Source organism: Felis catus, chromosome A2 (assembly GCF_018350175.1).
Source record: "Felis catus isolate Fca126 chromosome A2, F.catus_Fca126_mat1.0, whole genome shotgun sequence".
Classification (NCBI taxonomy): domain Eukaryota; kingdom Metazoa; phylum Chordata; class Mammalia; order Carnivora; family Felidae; genus Felis; species Felis catus.
Genome location: NC_058369.1, coordinates 115,177,490 through 115,199,963, shown reverse-complemented (window position 1 = coordinate 115,199,963; position 22,474 = coordinate 115,177,490). Strand labels below are relative to the sequence as shown.

The 22,474-nt window shown below is 34.5% G+C and overlaps 1 protein-coding gene across 4 annotated transcripts in view; it reads left to right on the top strand.

Annotated features, from left to right (window-relative positions):
* The window catches only part of FAM126A (family with sequence similarity 126 member A), a 134,753-nt gene that overhangs the window by 72,047 nt on the left and 40,232 nt on the right, over window positions 1–22,474 (top strand). For all 4 annotated transcript variants that reach the window (XM_003982838.6, XM_045052487.1, XM_006929237.4 and 1 more), the window contains exons 8-10: window positions 8,665–8,781; window positions 11,849–11,936; window positions 12,676–12,835. In XM_003982838.6, the coding sequence (XP_003982887.2) occupies window positions 8,665–8,781; window positions 11,849–11,936; window positions 12,676–12,835 (365 nt within the window). The remainder of the gene's footprint in view (window positions 1–8,664; window positions 8,782–11,848; window positions 11,937–12,675; window positions 12,836–22,474) is intronic.

The following is a 22,474-nucleotide window of genomic DNA, read 5'->3' as shown; positions in this document are numbered from 1 at the left end:
TGGACCAAATTTTAAATATTTCTCAAATTAAAAGTTAGAAAAACATTTTTTCCCTTTTTCTACCTAGATTTTACTTACTGGTCTGATGATCTGGCAGTAGCTAATCTATGTTCTTTTCTCCTTTAGGTTCTGGTATATTCATGAATCAATACTCTCTCCAGTTAGCCTTATTGTAATTGTGCCTTCTAATTATTTTGTGGTAACTCAAAACATATTGACAACACTCTCAAAAGTTTACTTTTGGCTAGGAATGAGACAGCCCAACAGAGAATGAGAATCATGGCAAGACTTTTCCTCACTTAAAAAATGATACTTAGAACTTCTCCCAGAGATGTATTTACAAAATATGCCTCCCCAAAGTATTTTTGTTTTAATGTGGTTTATGACTTGGGGAGATACCTATATGTGACCAAAGAGTAAATTTAATACAGAAATAGGAGTAATATCACCCAGCTGCTCTTTTGTAGGGCTGGGTGCCTAGGTTTTGAATTTGTAAAATTCAGAGAAACTTCAGGATACTTCTTTGATGAAAAGAAGAGTCAGGCATTCATGTGGCATTGATCATTTTTATTTTGTTCTGCATTTTATTTAAATTCAATGAGGGATCTCTGAGAAAAGAATATCCTTAAATAGAGAGATCTGAGACCTGAAAAGTAAGTCAGAGAATTCTTGATTATTAAAAGGAATGACGAAAAGAAGGTAAAGAGATGCTCTTTATCATTTAATGATGCAGGTGGATAGGATTAGATGATTTTGGGTCTTGGCTCAAATGTCACTTTCTTGGAGAGGCCTTCCATGACCATTGTTCTTTTTTTTTTTTTTTAATTTAAATTTTTTAAATTTACATACAAGTTAATTAGCATATAGTGCAACAATGATTTCAGGAGTAGATTCCTTAATGCCCCTTACCCATTTAGCCCATCCCGCCTCCCACAACCCCTCCAGCAACCCTCTGTTTGTTCTCTATATTTAAGAGTCTCTTATGTTTTGTCCCCCTCCCTGTTTTTATATTATTTCTGCTTCCCTTGTCTTAGGTTCATCTGTTTTGTCTCTTAAAGTCCTAATATGAGTGAAGTCATATGATATTTGTCTTTCTCTGACTGACTAATTTCGCTTAGCGTAATACTCTCCAGTTCCATCCACGGAGTTGCAAATGTCAAGATTTCATTCTTTTTGATTGCCGAATGATACTCCATTGTATATATATACCACATCTTCTTTATCCATTCATCCATCAATGGACATTTAGGCTCTTTCCATACTTTGGTTATTGTTGATAGTGCTGCTATAAACATTGGGGTGCGTGTGTCCCTTCAAAACAGCATCCCTGTGTTCCTTGGATAAATACCTAGTAGTGCAATTGCTGGGTTGTAGGGTAGTTCTATTTTTAGTTTTTTTGAGGAACCTCAATACTGTTTTCTAGAGTGGCTGCACCAGCTTGTGTTCCCACCAGCAATGCAAAAGAGATCCTCTTTCTCCACATCCTTGCCAACATCTGTTGTTGTCTGAGTTGTTAATGTTAGCCATCCTGACTTGTGTGAGGTGGTATCTCATTGCAGTTTTGGTTTGTATTTCCCTGATGATGAGTGATGTTGAGCATTTTTTCATGTGTTGGTTGGCCATCTGGATGTCTTCTTTGGAGAAGTGTCTATTCCTGTGTTTTGCCCATTTCTTCACAGAATTATTTGTTTTTTGGGTGTTGAGTTTAATAAGTTCTTTATAGATTTTGGATACTAACCCTTTATCTGATATGTCATTTCCAAATATCTTCTCCCATTCCATTGGTTGTCTTTTAGTTTTGCTGATTGTTTCCTTAGCTGTGCAGAAGCTTTTTATTTTGATGAGGTCCCAATAGTTCATTTTTGCTTTTGTTTCCGTTGCCTCCGGATACGTGTTGAGTAAGAAGTTGCTGTGGCCAAGATCAGAGGTTTTTGCCTGCTTTCTCCTTGAATTTTGATGGCTTCCTGTCTTACATTTAGGACTTTCATCCATTTTGAGTTTATTTTTGTGTATGGTGTAAGAAAGTGGTCCAGGTTCATTTTTATGCATGTTGCTGTCCAGTTTTCCCACCACCACTTGCTGAAGAGGCTGTCTTTATTCCATTGGATATTCTTTCCTGCTTGGCCAAAAATGAATTGGCCATACGTTTGTGGGCCCATTTTTGGGTTCTCTATTCTGTTCCATTGATCTGAGTGTCTGTTTTTGTGCCAGTACCATACTGTCTTGAGGATTACAGCTTTGTGGTACAGCTTGAAGCCCGGGATTGTGATGGCTCCTGCTTTGGTTTTCTTTCTCAAGATTGCTTTCGCTATTCGGGGTCTTTTCTGGTTCCATACAAATTTTAGGATTATTTGTTCTAAGTCTGTGAAGAATGCTGTGTTATTTTGATAGAGATTGCATTGAATATGTAGATTGATTTGGGTAGTATCGACATTTTAACAATATCGTTCTTCCTATCCAGGAGCATGGAATCTTTTTCCATTTTTTTGTGTCCCTTTCAATTTCTTTCATAAGCTTTCTATAGTTTTCAGTGTATAGATTTTTCACTTCTTTGGTTAGATTTATTCCTAGGTATTTTATGGTTTTTGGTGCAACTGTAAATGGAATCGATTCCTTGATTTCTCTTTCTGTCGCTTCATTGTTGGTGTATAGGAATGCAACCGATTTCTGTGCATTGATTTTATATCCTGCAACTTTGCTGAATTCATGAATCAATTCTAGCAGTTTTTTGGTGGCATCTTTTGGGTTTTCCATATAGAGTATCATGTCATCTGCGAAGAGTGAAAATTTGACTTCCTCCTGGCCGATTTAGATGCCTTTTATTTCTTTGTGTTGTGTGACTGCAGAGGTTAAGACTTCCAATACTATGTTGAATAACAGTGGTGAGAGTGGACATCCCTATCTTGTTCCCGACCTTAAGGGGAAAGCTCTCAGTTTTCCCCCATTGAGGATGATATTAGCGTTGAGTCGTTCATATATGGCTTTTATGATCTTGAGGTATGCTCCTTTCATCCCTACTTTCTTGAGGGTTTTTATCAAGAAAGGTTGCTGTATTTTGTCAAATGCTTTCTCTTCATCTGTTGAGAGGATCATATGGTTCTTGTCCTTTCTTTTATTGATGTGATGAATCACATTGATTGTTTTGTGGATATTGAACCAGCCCTGCATCCCAGGTATAAATCCCACTTGGTTGTGGTGAATAATTGTTGTACTGTATTGTTGGATCTGGTTGGCTAATATCTTGTTGAGGATTGTTGCATCCATGTTCATCAGGGAAATTGGTCTATAGTTCTCCTTTTTAGTGGGGTCTCTGTCTGGTTTTGGAATCCATGACCATTGTTCTCAAATAGCACCTTCCTTACTGAGTTTATGTTCTTTTAGCACTTATAACACTGTAACCACCTTGTTTGTTCATTTGATACATAGTCTGTCAACTGCTGGAACTTCATGAGCTCAGGAACTTTGTTTTGTTCACTGCTGTCAGAGTTTAGAGAAGTGCCTGGCATACAGTAGAACGTAATAACCATTTGTTGAATGAATGAAAAATAGATGACCTCTTCCACTTCCAATTTATGATCCACTAAGTATAACTATGATTAAGTAAAATAATTCATTTTTTAAAAAATCTTACATTGAGAAATGCAAAATTCCTGCAGTTAATTCCTACAAATGGGTAAAGTTTTAGTAGTTATGAGAAACTAACCGCTGCGGTCTGAATGTTTGTATCCCCCCAGAATTCATATGTTGAAATCTTAACACCTAAGATGATGGTATTAGGATGGTATTAGGAGGTGCTGTCATAGCCAAGAGATGCCAGAGTTCCCTCTTCCTTCTGCAATTGAGGATACAACGAAAAGTCTACAACCCTCAAGAGGGGGCTACCCAGTTTGTTGTACTGTGTTGTAGCAGCCTGAATGGACCAAGACTAATCCTTTGCATTTCTAAATAAAGGTTGTAGTTCATCCTTTAACATATGATTGTTTACTTCTGTATGGGTAGCTGATACAGAAAATCAGAGAACCTGGAATCCTATTTCCCTTGTGAATCTTACTTATGTGTTGGTGTTTGAGAGAATTGTCTCTCTAGTTCTTACCTCAAGTAAATTTAAAAGTTGATGGGGTGCCTGGGTGGCTCAGTCGGTTAAGTGTCCGACTTCAGCTCAGGTCACGATCTCATGGCCCGTGAGTTCGAGCCCCACGTCGGGCTTTGGGCTGATGGCTCAGAGCCTGGAGCCTACTTCCAATTCTGTGTCTCCTTCTCTCTCTGCCCCTCCCACGTTCATGCTCTGTCTCTCTCTGTCTCAAAAATAAATAAACGTTAAAAAAAAAAAAAGTTGTTTGACCATTCTAGATCTATGACAAAGTTGTTTTTTAAAAAAAATTGTGTATAAATAGCAATAACTTCTTTTTCTGTCTATATCTTCTATCCTGAATCCTATACTTCCTGATTCTAAACCTATATATCCAATCCTGTAGCCATCTCTATCAAGATGTCTTATAGGGGCAGCTGTGTGGCTTAGTTGGTCAAGTGTCTGACTTTGGCTCAGCTCATGATCTCATGGTTCATGAGTTCAAGACACACATCAGGCTCTCTGCTGTCAGCACAGAGCCTGCTTCAGATCCTTTGTCCTCCCCTCCCTCTGCCCACCCTCCCCCCTACCAATAACTAAACATTTAAAAAAGGATGTCTTACCTTGTAAAAGTTAGAACTCTTTTTGCTGCAACTAATTGATAATCTATATAAAACTAGATTATGCTAAAGGGAAAATTTTTTGGCTCTTTGTTCCTGGGAAGAGCAGGGATGGAACTGACCTCAAGATCCACTAGATCCAGCGGCTCAAATGTTAATCTGGATATTCTCTACCATCTCTCTCTCATCTCATCTTCTTCATCTGTTAGCTTTGTATTTTCTTTGTGTAAGGCTTCTAGGTTGTAAGAACAGTGACCACAAGCAGCTGAAAGCTTACATTGTCTACCTTTAATGAACTCAGAAGAAAGAACCTCTCTCCCAGTTTTACTGTGAAAAACAAGGCAGCGAAAAGGCTTTGATGTTGTAAGCCTGAAGCTTCACAAACCCCTCTGGGGTCACATTTGGTAGTTTTATTGGAAGAGTACTATATCAGTTTAAATATTGGTTTGGCTGTTATAACAAAGATGAATAATGGTAACTTAAATAGATATTTATTTTTCTTTCACATAAAAGTCCAAGCTGGTAGATGGTCTGGGGGTAGATTGGTTATGTTTCTAAGGTGTTCAGACTCCTTCTTTCTTGAGATTCTGCCATTCCCTAGGATGTTACTCTTCTCTGTATGGTGATGGATCACTATTATTACATGTGCCTTGTATCCTGCAAGCATGGAGAAAAAGAGTGAAAGGCATGCAACTACTTTTTAAGGGTACAACCTAGAAGTTGCACTACATTGGTTAGCAGATCATTGGCCAGAACTTGTCACATGGTCACACCTAGATGCTAGGAAGACTCGGAAATGTGATCTCTAGCAGGTGGCTATTGCTCTAGTTAAAATTGGTTGGGGAGAGTGGAGGAGAGCATACCTTATGTCATTAAAGGGAAGAAGTAAAAATAGATGTTAGGGTGTTGACCTCTTTTCACGGGTAATTTTGTTATTTTATTTATACCACAATCACATGGTTATACTTGATGATATAGAAGAAGACTAGTTCCTAAAAGTAAGAGGGTTAGAGGTGCTATTAATGGAAAACATTAGTGTCAGGGGGAGAGTTCATGGCAGACAAAAGTGACATCTATACCATATACCTACGAATCAACATATCTGATACTTAGCATCTTCCAAAACAGTATCTCTTATTTGTCCAAGTTTGTTTAATAACACTACCATCCAGCCAGCTATCCAAACTAACTGTGGGAAAATTATACACTCTTCTTGTTTCTTCAGTCTTACCCCATGATTATACTTCCTAAATGGGACTCCAATCCCACCCTTTCACCTTCTCCCCACATTACTTCTTTACCTCAAGCCACCTTCATCTCACTCATGGGCTATTTTGACAGTCTCCTCTCCAGAGGAACACTATTATCAAGACTAATCTGATCATGTCACTCTCTTGCTTCAAACAGCAAAACAAAAATCTTCAGTTGCTTTCAATTGCCTGCATGATAAAGCCTGGCAGGTTATAAGATACTCCATGATCTGACCCCCAGTTTGCATCTCTGTTACTTTTCTAGTGTCTTTCTATTCTCAATTTCATTGGTGTCGTGCTGTTTAATCCTTCTGTATTGTTGCCAATTGCTGTATTTTTGCCAGGAAAATGCCACTTTTTCTTCAAGGCTCATTCTGGGAAACCTTCTCTGACCCTCTCCTTCTTCCACTAGAGTTTAGCACTCTCTCCTTTTGCCACCTTTATAACTTATTCATTGCAGATATTTGTTTACTACAGAGTCTCCATGATGAGACGGTAAATCCCTGAGGGAACTATGTCTTTCATCTACATTCCTAGTGTCTGACACAATATAAATCTTTAAAAATTACTTACTGAATGAAGAAATGCATTAATTGAAAAAATCCTATCTTTTGTGTATTGATTCTCTATTATTTACTACTATCCCTATCATAAAGGTATATAAAGTGTAAGGAAAAAATTTTTTTCTGAGCTTGCTTCTTTAGATAGTAAGAGGAATTTCTGTTCTAGTTTGGATATAAGTCTTTATGATATCAAACAAAATTTGAATTGGTTTTATTTCAGGTACAGTTAATTTTTTTCAGTTTTTATTTTAGTCATCTCAGGCTGCTTTAATAAAGTACCATAGACTAGGTGGCTTAAACAATAGATATTTATTTCTCACACTTCTGGCTAAGAAATCTAAGGACAAGGTACCAGCAGATGTGATTTGTGGTGAAGGCCCTCTTTCTGGCTTATAGGAAACCACCTTTTCACTGTGTCTTTCCATGTCAGAGAGTGGATTCTGGCCCCCTTCCTCTTTTTAATAAGGGCACTAATCCCATCAAGGAGTGTTCCCATCCTCATGACCTCATCTAAACCTAGTTATTCGCAAGGGTCCCCAAATGCCATTATATTGGGGAATTGGGGCTTCAATATACGAACTTGGGAGAGAACATAAATATTCAGTCCATAAGTATCCCTGTTCCTTTTTTACTCTTGGTTCTAAAGAGTTCTAACATCCTTCTCAGTATTAAATGAATTTTTATTTTTACTTTAAAGTTACTTTGAATTGAAAAAAAAATAAAGTTACTTTGAGTTAATGATATTCTCAAGGGTATATTTTTGAAATGGTCTGTGATATACTTTAGCATGTTTAAAAAAATTTTTTTTTTCAACGTTTATTTATTTTTGGGACAGAGAGAGACAGAGCATGAACAGGGGAGGGGCAGAGAGAGAGGGAGACACAGAATCGGAAACAGGCTCCAGGCTCTGAGCCATCAGCTCAGAGCCCGACACGGGGCTCGAACTCCCAGATCGCGAGATGGTGACCTGGCTGAAGTCAGATGCTTAACCAACTGCGCCACCTAGGTGCCCCATACTTTAGCATGTTTAAATGAAGGCTCAGATTCACTGAGTGGAGGAAATATTAAGTCCTAGGTAGTAATTGCATGTGGGAGGGGGTAAATAATGACAATCTATTGACTAGTACTATCATAAGTGAAGTTTTATTATATCAACCACAACATGTTATGAGAAAACAGCTATTTTCTAATTTTATTAAAAATAGGAACTTACTTTTGTTTGTTTTAAAAGCAGTGCGTGTTGATCATAGAAAATTTAGAAAATACATATAAAGAAGAAAATAAATCTAGAATCTCAAGGCCCAGAGACAACTCTAACTTTGTGTATGATCTTTGGGCAGTAACACACACATCATTCACCTATTTGTTTATTCCAAACATGTGTTATGTACAGTTTTTACCCCTGCCATTTAAATAAGCTTTCAAAACATCATGTTTATTGTTTCATAGTATTCTCTGAATGATTTATATGATTTGTTCTCTGTGTTGGACCTTTAGGTGACTTCCTATTCACTATAGTAAATACACGTACTCCTTAAATATTCTTCATTATAATAAATACTTTAAATTTTAGCTTTGTTCATGGTAGTTTCTTTACAAAAATTAGTAAAATCTGTTGGTCTTTAGGATTCTACCTTTGATGTTATGTTTAAACTTATAAAGAATATGTAACTACTTGCTTCTGTTTTATTTCTCTTATGGTTTTTTAACATTAAAATTTTCAATCTACCTGAAATTTATTATAGTGTATTATATGGGACTTGAGTCTAATTTTAGAGTATTTTCTTGGAGCCTGCAGTTTGTGTCAAGAACTTTGTCAGGAATAGAAGATCATACCATAGATCTATTTATGATAAATAATACCAAATTTCATGTAGTAGGTTTTATGGTAACTAAAAATTATCAATTATTGGATTGATTGAAATTAGTGAAATAACTATGTAATAACGTACCTCTAGCTTTATATATTTTTTCCCCTCAGTTTCACTTACATAAGAAAATGTTCTAGACAAATGTTCTGTTTGGATAGATTCTTTGTTTCATACCTCTTAGGTTTGTTATGAGAGCATATCTAGTACACTGTTTCCTTATAAATGTTAAAAAAAAATAAACTACCTAAATTTTTACCAATTTGACAAATATATGTATTTTGTTTTTTCTAGAATCTGTGTTTGTGGCTATCCCCGACAACATGTAAGAAAATACAAAGGAATAAGTAACAGGATACCAGTTTCTTCAGGGTTCATGGTACAAATGTTAACAGGAATTTATTTTGCTTTGTAAGTTCATTTCATATACAGAGTAAATCTTTGATCTCTCCGGAAAATCATAGTCTGTTGTGTTATTGCTTTTGTTGTTTTATAGTTATAATAGAATCTCATTGGATAAACAATCAGCATATTTTTGTGAAAGAATATGAATCAAGATCTTGATAATAGTTTTATTATTTAAAACATATCTTTAATGTTCTGAAGAATTTGTAACCAACTAAAACACTTCATCTTTCTTTAACTCAAGGACAGAATGAAAATTAGCAACACCCACATATACTCACAGTTTTTTCATTACTCTTTTTTTTTTTTTTTGCTGTAATTTCCAAATAGCTTTTTTTTTCCCAATGAAGATCTTTTTCCATTTCCAGAAATTTTAAATCTTGAAAAACACTTAGCGCTTCTTTGATCATAAATAATTATTAATTTACTATTAATTTCTAATATTGATGCTCAGTCTTACTTAGTGCCTTAGATACTGGTATTTGTCTTTGAACCCTATCTTCTACTATATATATTTTACTATACTTTACATTATGTTCATTCAATACTAGTGCCTTAGATACTGGTATTTGTCTTTGAACCCTATCTTCTATATATATTTTACTATACTTTACATTATATTCATTCAATACTTTAATTTGTCTTAGTAGATTATAAACTTCTTGACTAAAGGCAGAATTTGTGATCTTTGGGCTAAATATGGCCTGCTGCCTGTTTCCTTATTATTAAAACACATTTACATCTGTTTGTTTACATATTGCCTATGGCTGCTTTTGAGCTACAGTGACAGAGTTGAGTAGTTGCAAGAGATTGTATGGCCCACAAGCCTAAAATATTTATTATCTAGCCCTTTAAGAAAAAGTTTATCAACCCCTGCATTAGACCATTAATATTGTCCCACAGCTCGTGGATGCGCTGATCTATTTTATTTTCTCTCTTTATTGCTTTGTGTTTCAGATTTAGTAATTCCTATTGACCTATCTTCACATTCATTGATTTTTTTCTTGATGATGTTGAGTCTATTAATGAGCCCACTGAAGGGGTTCTTCATTTCTGTTACTATTCTATTTCTAGTCTTTTCATTTGACTCTTTCTTATGGTTTCCATCTCTCTGCTTAAATCACCATCTGTTCACACATGTTTTCCGTGTCACTATTTATCATAGTTATTTTAATTTCCCTGATAACTACAGAATCTGAATCATCTTTGAATTTGGCTCTATTGTTCTTTGTCTCTTGACAGTGGGTTGTTTTCTTCTTGCTTTTTGTGTGCCTTGTAATGTTTGATTCATTATCCTTTTGTTCATGGATAGAACAATAGTGACTGAGGTAAATATTGTTTATGTCTAGAAATGGGCATGCCTCTTTTCTTCTAGGCTTCTAGTGGAGTTATTATAGGCAGGAATGAGCTGAGGTTGGATTTTGTTGTTGCTATGGTTACCTTCATGGCACCACCTACCTCAGATTCTTCTCATGGTCCCTGGCAGTTAGGGTGTGAGCTGGATTGCTAGAGGGTTTTTCTCAATGTTCTTGCTCTATCCTCAGCTTTTAGCTTTTCCTTTGTGTCTGTCTGTACCTCACAGATGATCTTTCTTCATGTCTTTTTCCTCCTTCAGCAATAGAGTACTGTTGCTTGTTTCTAAATGTGTACTAGTCTAGGTGGGGGGTTTGGAGGAAGTGGTGTTCTCTGTTGCCTGGTCCAGCCTCAGTTACAAGCAGGCCCTGTGTCCCTCTATCTGGGATTCAGGAAAGGAGGGTAGCTCTTCAGTGGTCCTGTCCCTCCTCCAATGGTAAGAGACCCTAGTGGTCTCAACATAGGACAATTTCCTGATCCTTTCCCACATGTAGTTTTTTCTTTTTCTTTCTCTCACTGCCACAGTCAATCTTCACCTCTGCCCTTGGGGTGAAAGGGTTTGATACTCTCTCCTCAGAGGCTTTAAAACTTTGGTTTCACTTGAGAAAAAGGTTGGCTGGGTCTTCATGCCTTTCTTGCTCAGGTGGCTACTCTTCTCCTCTAGGCCCGAACTACCAGAGCAACTTCCTCTGGTCCCTTGCTTTGCCCCCAGTTCTTCTTATGAGTGCCTAGAGGAGGTTTGTGGTAAAGAGCTTATGAGTGGTTATGAACTCCCCTGGTATCTGCTCCTAGAGATTCTGTACTCTAGTGCTGGCCCATACTTGGCTTTTAGCAATTTGTTTAAAAAGTTTAGCTCAAGTCTTCTAACCTGCTTGCATTGTGGCCTATCTATCTTCAGAGGCATCTGTCTGCCCTTAGGTTTTAGGCTACTTGGCTGCCCTGTGACTTTAGCTCCTTGCTGGATTCATGGAAAGCTAGGATTTTCTAGATTATCTGACTTTATCTTGTTTTTAGGGTGGATAACAATGCTGTTTCTACTTTTTAGGCCTCACTTGCACCCTTGATATAATTCATACTTCTTTATTTTTGTTGGCAGATGACCAAATCATCATTTCTGTGTCCATTGTTATCATGTATCTAATTTTTAGAGTTTGGCCATATCTTTGAAAATGAATATGCATAACATACACTCTTCCCCCACCCTCCCCCCAGTATCTATCTGATATTTGCAGCATATATCATATACACTTCTAAATGACTGTCAAAATGCAAAGAAGTAATTGCTTAAGATACTGCAAGCCACAGTAGTTGTAGATTCTCACTAAAATCTGTGGGAGTTACAGAGTAATTTGACCATAAAATGTTCTGAACATTATTCTATGATATATAATTTATTATGCTCTGACTTGTTTTGAAAGTGTAAAATGCTTTGAGATTGCCTCTTTTTTTTTTTTTTTTTTTTGATATCTGGCTATGAATAGACATGTTCTTTAGAGAAGAAATATAGATCTATAAAATTTTCTTTGCTATTAATAGCATTTTCAGATAAAATTGAAAGGAATTCAGAGATATAAAAATAAGTTTTCAAGGAGGGTGGCATGCTAAGCATTGTGCTAATGTGATCTATTATTTTACTCAGCAAACATTTTCTCATTGTATTTTGTTCAAATATACAGAATCAATGAAAAATAATTAATACTTTCTTCATTTAATTTTATAGTTATAATGGAGAATGGGATCTAGCTCAAAAAGCATTGGATGATATTATATACAGAGCTCAGCTAGAATTATATCCAGAGCCATTGTTGGTAGGTGCCTCACTTGTTTATGTAAATTTTGTAATTTAAGATTTCTCATATTAGAACTATAAATTGAGAAGTAGCCATTCATAGTGCATTAATGCCATTAAACTCAGTGATTCATGCTGTTATACTAGACAAATTTTATGCTTGAAAAGGTGTATATAATGGAATTTGAGAATTTCATTAAGCTAACTTCTGAGATATTTAATAGTCTTTTAAACTTACAAGAATGTTCTCCTTAACATGCTAGAGCTGCACGTATGAATTAGCATTAAGCATTTAGAAATATAATTTCAATATTTTGGAATTTTAAATTTCATCACTTACATATTATTTTTAACCACAGTTTCCGGGGTGCCTGGGTGGCTCAGTCAGTTAAGCATCCGACTTTGACTCAGGTCATGATCTCACGGTTTGTGGGTTTGAGCCCTGCGTTGGGCTCTGTGCTCATAGCTAAGAGCCTGGATGGAGCCTGCTTCGGATTCTGTGTCTTCCTCTCTCTCTGTTCCTCCCTTGCTTGCACTCTGTCTCTTTCTCTTTCAAAAATAAATAAACATTAAAAAACAAAAAACCGATAGTTTCCTTCTGAGCTCTTACTCCTTATCCTAGAAGATTTACATATCATTTTAGGAAATACATTGGAGAAAGTATGATTTTATAAAACCTGTTAAAATTTGGCATTTTATTTGATGTAAGGGTATAATACGTCTGTTAATACCAATCTGAAACTGTATTTTTTCCTTAGGTTGCTAATGCCATAAAGGCTTCATTGCCTCATGGTGCCATGAAGTCTAGTAAGGAGGGTACAAGGTGTATTCAAGTTGAAATCACACCAACTTCCTCTAGAATATCAAGAAATGCAGTAACCAGCATGTCAATAAGAGGTCATAGGTGGAAAAGACATGGTAAGAAATAAAAAAGTCTCCAAATTAGAGGATTGTTGATTCTATCACATTTTTGTCTGTATTTATAGGGCTATAACTTCTAACTTTAGTAAATAATATCATAGTGGCATGGATGAAAGCTGTTGGATCAACTCCTAAATCATTATCCACAAGTGATAAGCAGTAAGGAATACAGCTCCTTATGTTACATATATGAATGAAAATTTATTTAAACATTGTATTTGTTTTTAAATTTATTTCAATAGAGTAGGAGAGTAGGAAAATGCATGTTAACATTATTCACACATGGGTTTCTGTTCAAAACTATTGGCAAATATTCCTAAATGTTTCTTATTTCTCAACTCTTTGGCAAGTAAACTTGCATATTGAAACAGAACAAGTAATAGGGACTTTGACATTTTCTTTTGTACTTCCTGGCAAAGAATGCCATTTTACTGATACAACTCTGGGCATTTCTATTTACTGGAAGTTAATTTTCTTACAAGATTTTTTGTTTTAATATTTCTCCTTGATTTCTTCATTTTACTACTTAAAAATTCTACTAGAAGTTTATTTTATTTACCGTGGACTTCTTAATGCTTTCTCACTTCTCTCCCTTTTCTCAAGATTTACTATTTTTAATTTAATTTCTTATTCTTTTGGTAACTCCCCTCCTACCTACAAGTTACTGCAGTGGCAAGAATCAGTGTAAGATTACTGTCACCTCTCTCAGAAGGTAATCATAGGACCAGAAGCAAAAAGCCACTTCTGTGCCCCAAGCAAACATATATATTACTATTTTCTTTTTCCTGTAAACTGTGATGAAAATGGTAGCTCCTGTATTTGGTTCCAGTTGTTTTTATGGTCTCTGCAGGGAAATGCAAAAGTGAGAAGAATATTATTCATGGTGAAATAGAAAGTTCGTAGTAAGAACATTGTTCCTACTTAGGAAATCTAGGAGATAATATGTCAAAAGGGAACGATGATGGAAAATTCCAGCTTACCCAATGATCATTTTCATTTTTTTAAAGTATTGTGACAGTTGTTGAAATTTCTTTAGAAAGGCATAAAAGAGGTGATAATGTTTGCCATTAACAAGGCAAATTTTGTTACAATTTAAACATACAGAGTCTAAACATACTTCAGTTTCTTCAGTGAAAATTATGCTACTGAATGGGACTAGATTACAGGTAAAAAGTTGTTTAATTAGTATGATGGCACCCTAGACTTCAGATTTCTGTTTTGGCATTAATAGGTGAAAATAGGCTTACAGGCAATGAACCAGATCATGTGGGTCACTGTGGCCATAATCGCTTCCAAACTACTATAGGAAATGCAAAGAATGAGTTTTCATTCTTTTTCCACATTCCCTTCTTGCTTGTTAGGTGACTGTATGGGGAATTAGAAAAGAGTATATAAGTTCTGCCATTAAAAATATGAAATGTTGAAGTTCAATTGTATCTATGCATGTGTGTGTGAGAAAGAGGTATGTGTATATTTCCATGCATGCATTTAACAGAAAAAGATGTGTACCCTGCAGTAAAATAAAAGCAATTTTCTAGAAATATTTTATAGGAATAAATTACCAAAATAAGAGATAAGACTACCTGAATATGCTGTATCTATTTGATTCTTACTATCTTCCAGATTCCATTTGGCTACTGTTTGAGGAGTTGGTCCTGTGTCTTAATGCGATAGCCTTGTTAAAATAATCTCTTTTATCAGCTACCGCTTATGCTCATTCAACCCTCAAAACTCTAACACTTGGATAACTCCCACTTATGTTGACAAAAAACATCACAGATGAGGATTTAGAAGAGAATGAACTATTAAAAAAGCAAGTCAGGTTCACGGAGGCAATATAGAATATGGCTTATCTTGTTTACCACTCTTCTGTAGTTGTGAATTCTCTTTTTCCAGTGACTAAAATACTCCTACTTTAAGATACTTATTTATCTCTACAGGTAGGTTGCATTCTCCCTTTTAAGGGTAGTCTTGGCTTCCCTTCCCAGAGCGCTGTTTTTCATTGTTAATCCCATCCTGTTGAATTAAAAACTACTGTTTTCCATCTTTGTGATCCTGATTCCTACTTGAATACCTTATTGTTCTGGGCTTTCTAGCCCACTGGCTTCTTGTGGGGAAGATAGGTAACTGTGCTTTGGTTGTTAAATATATAGGCAATTCTTAAGTTATAAATGGATTTTTTATATATTAATTATATCAATTTTAACAAAATTTACTTTTACATTAATTTTTGCAGAAACAATGTTAAAGGGTTTGTAGATTTCAGGGTGAACCACAAAAGGCTTTCATCCCATAATGTTTCTGAAGCATAGTGCTATAGGATGTAGGTTTAGTTTATGACTCTGTGAGAGCACATTTAGAGCTTCTTTATTTTATGAAACTGTTTCCTGTTCCACCTGTATCCTTACCACTCCCTTACCACACCAACCCTCGCAGGAGGAGGGATTTCATATCAGACCCCAAACTGTATCACACAGTAGGAACATGGAATATGCAACTCTAAAACAGTGATGATGAGGGCTGGGGATAGAGAAGGGACAAGACACATGAACTTAAGGCATATTTCTTTTTTTTTCCTTGTCTCTTTCTTTGTTATTGTTAGTGCCAGGAAAAAAGAAAGCAGTTGGCCCTTTTTTCTTTCCGTGGGTCTCTTCCCTTTTTCTTTTCTGTTTTCTTATATATATGTCTTTTTCAAAGATTGAGATATAATTGACTAGTAATACTATGTTAATTTCTGGTGTACAACATAATGATTTAATATATGTGTATATTGCAAGATGACCACCACTCTAGACTCTACCAAGTCTAGTTACTATCCATTGCTACACATAATTACACATTTTTTTTCTTGTGATAAGAACTTTTAAGATCTAGCAACTTTCAAATATATGATACAGTATTATTAACTATAGTCACCATGCTATACCTTACATCCCCAGGACTTACTTATTTTATAACTGGAGGTTTATACCTGGTGACTGTTTTCACCCATTTTGCCCACCCCACCCCACCCCTGACCTCTGCCTCTGGCAACCATCAATCTGTTCTCTGTATCTATGAGTTTGGTGTGTTTGTTTGTGTTCCACATACAAATGAGGTCATATGGTGTTTGTCTTACTCTGGTTTCTTTTACTTAGCATAATGCCCTCAAGGTCCATCCACATTGTTGCAAATGACAAAATTTCCTTCTTTTTTATGGTTGGATAATATTTTGTTGTATACATAGCACATTGTCTTCATCCATCCATTGATGGACATTTTTTCTCCTTTTTCCAGCCTATCTGGGGAGAAGAGGGAGAGGAGTAAATGAGGTTCTCCTATGGAAGCAGCCAAGCAGAATTTCTTTTTTTGTTTGCTTATTTTCTTTCCATCTCTTGTTATTAAAGAATATAGATAATTAAGTCATATATTAGTATGTTTGCATATCTAGGTCACCAAAAATTATATATGCAAACAAATGCATTAAATTAGAACAATTAATCACACATATTCTTTTCTCTTATTGTAACAGAAAAAAACTTTATCTTTACAGCAAATGCTAACTGATATTTTAGTGATTTTAAAGTTAATTTGGAACAGTGTTAATTTCTTACATTAAATTTTTTTTTTTCTGAGCTCTTCTAGAATGTATTGCAGATCTGCCATTCTTTTCTTTAAGTTAAGAATTATCCAAAGCTTATGTTTTAATGGAAAGTATTCTTTTGGAAGGTAAAAAATTAATAGTTTTAACATTTCCACACATTTCAGAATTTATATTCTTATTACTATTGAAAAACAATCCAAATTTCTAGGATTATATTTTGATCAGTTTTATTTGCTTGGCCCTTTATTTATATAATAATAATAATAGACTTTATTTTTTAGAGCAGTTTTAGGTTCACAGCAAAATTGAGTGGAAAGTGCAACATCCGTGTACCCTGTGACTCCTGCCACGTCCCCCTCCCCCCATATATGTCCTCCACTATCAACATCCTATGGCAGAGAGGTACATTTGTAAGGCCCTGTAATTTTACTTTTGACCAGACAGTGTATCCTCCTATCAACTAAATAGGGTGACTTTTAAGGAAAGTTTGGTTTCTGCAGACTTATTAACTTAGACATGTTTGACGATTAGCACATTTGCCTAATTTCCCCCCACTTCTCACTTGATTATTTTACTATTGTACTGATACGGCTTAACTTAATGTTGTGTTTTTAAACTTTTTAAAATTTGTGTATACATTTCTGAGAAAAGTTTAATGACTTTGTAATTCCATGCCAATACATATGTTTGGAAAGTAAAATTATAATGTAGAACTGCTGCTTTTGACTTTTAAGGGTCATCATTTCAGAATTAATAGTTTTATTTATATATTATTAATTCTTTTGAGTATATTGTGTTTTACTTAGTGTATATTTTTTAAACCTAGATTTTCAGATGACCTACAGATTGAAGGCTATTTAGAAGTTATAATTTGAAAGTAAAATGCAACTAGGAAAGGATAATAATAATCACTTAAAAAGGATTAAGGTAAGGGAAGAAAGAGTAGATTATAACCAAAGCAAGAATCAAAATGAAAACTCCAATTAAAAAGAAGATAAAATAGTGAAAAAGATTATTGAAAATTTTAAATTAATAATAAAAATGCAATTCTATTACATACATATTTCCTTTAAAAAATAAACGTAAGTAGCTAAAAAGAAAACAGAAAATATCTCTTTACAATTATGCTTCAATTCTATAGTAATTCTTAAATGTTACTTCTAAAAGCTTTCTTCATCATCTACCATTTCAGCTATTAATAGACCTTTTTCTTAAATCCCTGAATGAGCTTCCACCACTTTAAGGTTCTATTATACAATCTGTACTTATTTATTTCCTTGTACTTTTTCCATTCCCTCTCCTCTTCCAGAACAAATTTAATTGCTGTTTTTTTGTCTGTCTCCCCGTGCCCCCCACCCCCACCAACCATTATGACTCATTCTTCTTCCACTTAAAAAAAAATATATCTATACTTGGAAGAAGGTAACCAACTTTTCTCTGTTCTTTTAAAACACTTGTTAAAATATCACTTCTTTGTTCTAGAAAAGTCCCCTAATTAAGTTATGGTTGCAAATAATGAGTGCTTATAATTTTTGCCAACTGGTTATCTAATAAAAAGGCTTATCTAGTGAAATCCCAATTCTTTATTACTGCCCACCATTGTTTCTACTTGTGCATTTATTTGTGAGATAATGAGGCAAGTAAGTGAAAAACATTTGGTATGATTCAAAGCATTACATAAAAGCCGATTGTTAACTCATTAAGGACTATTTAATTTGTTTCATTAGCTACACCATAATTGTATTCTTGATAAGTTTTTATTAGCTAGCTTGCTATTCGCATGGTCCTGTATTTGAGTTTTTCCATAAAATGATGTTTTTTGAAACTTATAGTTTGGATTTTCTCAATTTGAGATGAACATTTAGTGTAAGTATCAGACACAAAAGTATACATGTGTTATATAATAGTAACAACCAACTTAATGATTTTTTTTTTTTTTTTTTTTTGGTAATTTTTGCAGCCCTGAAGTATAGTATCCTAATCTGACATTTATATTACTGTTACAGTCTGGGCCTTTTAGAAGGTTGTTTTAATACCTGTTGTCTCACTTAATCCCAAATTAACATGAAAATAGAATAGATTGAATTTGTATTTCTCATTTATTTGTTGTTACAACTGTTTGCCCAGGTAGGTATCAATAATAAGAACAGTATTTATAAATTAGGTCCTTTTATAACATTGTATTTCATGACTTTGATTTAGTCAACAATACAAAGTTTTAAGTAGTGAAAAAGAACTAAAAAAAAAAACTACATATATATTTAGTCTTCAACTTAATAATACAAAATAAGTACACTGAGGATTTTAGGGTACTTAATAAATTATATGAAATTTTTAAGTGAAAAATAAAATAAAATACAGTTTACATAGATTAAGTCTAAAAAAGTGAAGTTTCATGTTGTTATAGCAGTTTGATCACATTTTTAGCATTAAGTTTCTATTTAAGGGATATTTAAATAAATTTAAATGATTATAGCAAAATTCAAAGAGATCTGTGATTATACTTTTTAAAAATGATGAAAAGTGTGATTTGTTTTAATTTGTTCTAGGGGTTTAGGACTAACATATTAGATGAGAAAAGAAAAATAACAATACAAAGATGCAGTTCATGTTGGAAAATAATTTATTGATATAGAAATTATTATTAATTTGATTATCACTAAATATCTAACTGTTGAACAAGTCTGAATAATTATAAGAAGTGTATTTCAGTTAAATATTTTAGAAAATAATTATTTGTTAATATTTCCAAACATTTAAGGTAGACTCTTCCTATATTATGACATTATGAATGTCATGTCTTTTTTTTTTTTTTTTTACTTTTTTTTTTAAACGTTTATTTATTTTTGAGACAGAGAGAGACAGAGCATGAACAGGGGAGGGGCAGAGAGAGAGGGAGACACAGAATATGAAACAGGCTCCAGGCTCTGAGCGGTCAGCACAGAGCCCGACGCGGGGCTCGAACTCATGGACCATGAGATCATGACCTGAGCCGAAGTCGGACGCTTAACCGACCGAGCCACCCAGGTGCCCCATGAATGTCATAAGTCTTGAGATGTCACTTTTATTTTGTGAATCTGATTTTATGAATTTATGAGAAAAACATTCAATTGAGGAGAAACAAAATTGCTAATAGTTATGAAAGCATTTTGAGAAACACAGAACTCATAATTTTAAACCAAACATAGCAAACTCTTAAGAATTGGTTATTGGAATTTCACATCTGTAGATAGAAATGTATAATGCTTATGTATTTATTTTAAAAGTTGCCTTACTTGTTAAGGAAATTAGAAAAAATTTGGCAGTTTTATAAAAAGGTTGAAATGTTTTTAGAATCATTTTTGAGATGCTCTATTATTTTCAGATTCTAAAATACTATTTGAGGAAGAAATTTTCCTTTCCTGATACAGATGATAAAACATTTGGACCAAAAATAAGCATTTCTTTCTAACCAAAATTAGCTCTGCATGAATTTTAACTGGCACTCTTGGTATGAATCTTTATGGTCATGGAGGACAAAATAAAATATTAGGAAATATTAGATGATCACAAGAAAAAGGACAGATTAGCCAGAGCTAAAATATCATGTTGTACAATTGACACATATAAATAAACATTAGGTTGAAAGAGAAAAGCCTCAGATATCCTGGCTTAGCCAACTTTAGAAGAAAACAAAAAAATCTTAGTCTATTTCTAGGGAAAATGAAATAAAAATGCTTTTCTACACAGGGTAGCAAAATATTTCAAAATTATTGGTCTTATGAGGCAAAAACACTTATTTGTAAATTATTGTGTTCTACATTTTTTGTTAAGGAGGCCTTCCATTAAGGAAGAGTTCTTGCTATGGTTAAGGATTTTATTATTTATTATTGTTACTTATCATTGAGCACTGCCCTTCCCTGTCCCCCCCCCCCCCCCATCACACTTTTAGGAGCATTTGTTACACATAGCACACAGAAGAAGAAAAAAGCTTTTATAGATAGTTTTGTAATACATGTTACTTACCTGGTTTTGGTATGTCTGGTCATGAGGATTTTTTATCATCATGAAGGATTCACCTGTTCTGGCAGCATCCATATGTTGCACATCTCAAAGAGATTTTTTTTTAACCTGAGACTTAATAAGGACAACAAAAGAAGTTACTGAGAATGACTGTTTCTGCCTCAGTAAGAAGGATTGTATCATTTCCTATATACGCAACAAAAGCTAAAGACTTGACTGATATTTGCATAAGGAAACAGGGAATAGCTCCTAAGCAGTATGTTTATAAATTAATCATTCTAGGGGCACCTGGGTGGCTCAGTCAGTTAAGCATCCAACTTCAGCTCAGGTCATGATCTCATGGCTCATCAGTTCAAGCCCGGCATTAGGCTCCGTGCTGACAGCTCAGAGCCTGGAGCCTGCTTCCAATTTTGTGTCTCCTTCTGTCTGTGCCCCTTCCCTGCTCATGCTCTGTTTCTGTCTGTCTCTCTCTCAAAAATAAATAAACATTAAAATTTTTTTTAATTAAAAAAATAAATCATTCTAGTCCATACTGTGTTTTTCTTGGTGCCCCAGACTGCTCTTTTTTATCTGGAACATCTACTTCTGGCTTCAGGACCCATATTTCTAAGTCTTAATGTTTGTTGATGTCTTGACTCAGATTGCAGCTCATTAACTGCAGGGTCCTTATTCCGTGTTTCTATGGCAGCTTTGATTTCTTCTAATCTGCCTTGCAAATTACTGGCCCAGGCTATAGATTGTTACAGTGCTGTTTTTTCTAACCCAGGGCACGCTTCATACTCAATATTTTGTGTTACATAAGTATGACTTCTGTTGATAAGAAATGCTAATAAAATACACACAGTTTGTCTGTGTACCTGTCAATGGCTGCCCATTGCAATCAGAGCAAAATACAAGGTCTACACTTTGGCATAGGTGATATGGTATCTTGCCTATCACTTTGACCTGAAGTGAAGACCAGACTCATCTTACTTTCTAATTCTTCAACACACTAAGCCATTTCTGTCTTAGGAGGTTCATACTAGTAATTTGAGATATTTGAGCTGAGGTTTGAAAGATGAGAAGAAAGTGCCAGCTTGAACTGTCTTCTTCCACATCATTATGTAGACAGTGACTTTTCATCATTCAGATCACATCTCAAATATCCCTTTCTCAAAGAGGTCTCCCCAGACCATTCATCTTAAGTAGACTTTCTCCCCTACCATCCTCCTTTACTCTTTCCCATTATGCTTATTTTCTTCACTGTATTTTCCATCTAAAATTCTGTTGTTTCCTTAATTCCCATACTGTAGTGTAGGCTCTGGGAGGGCAGGGTCTTTGGTTGGCCATTGTATCCCCAGCATCTAAAACATTGTCTGGCATATAATAGGTGCTCAATACATAGTAGTTGAATGCATAAGTGAGTGAATGAATGATAAAGAAATTTATAATATAGACTGAGCAATTCATTCCTTCTTTTTTTGAAAAACACTGTAACAACATGATAGTAAACTGAGTAGAGGGATATTCACTTATAATCCCAACTCTTAAAGAATTATCATTTTATAGGTTTTTGCATATGTATATGTATTTTTCATAGTTGTGCTCTATTTAAAATTTTTGATGTTTTGCTTTTGTTCATTTAATGCTGTCAGGCATTTTCCTAAGTTCTCCTAGTAAGTCCAGTTGTTTTAATGGCTACATAATACCACATTGACTTGATATTCCATCATTTATTCAACCATTTCCTTAACATGTTAAATAATTTGTTTCTAACTTTTTGCTATTATAGATAACACTGCAATGAATAGCTTAATGACTATAGATAGCATTTTTCTTCTACTGAATAGGATAAATTATAAACATAAACTGACTGGATTAAAAGGTATGAAGCTGTTCAAATATATTATGACATTTAAAATATTTATATCTTATAAATTGCAAAGGAATGTATATCACTTTATTTTAGAGCTTACTCAAAAATACTTTTCATAATGTCAAAATGGCATGATGCAGATGTTTAAAGGATAGGTTAATTTTTAAAGCTTTGGCTTATTTTATTATTTTCACAC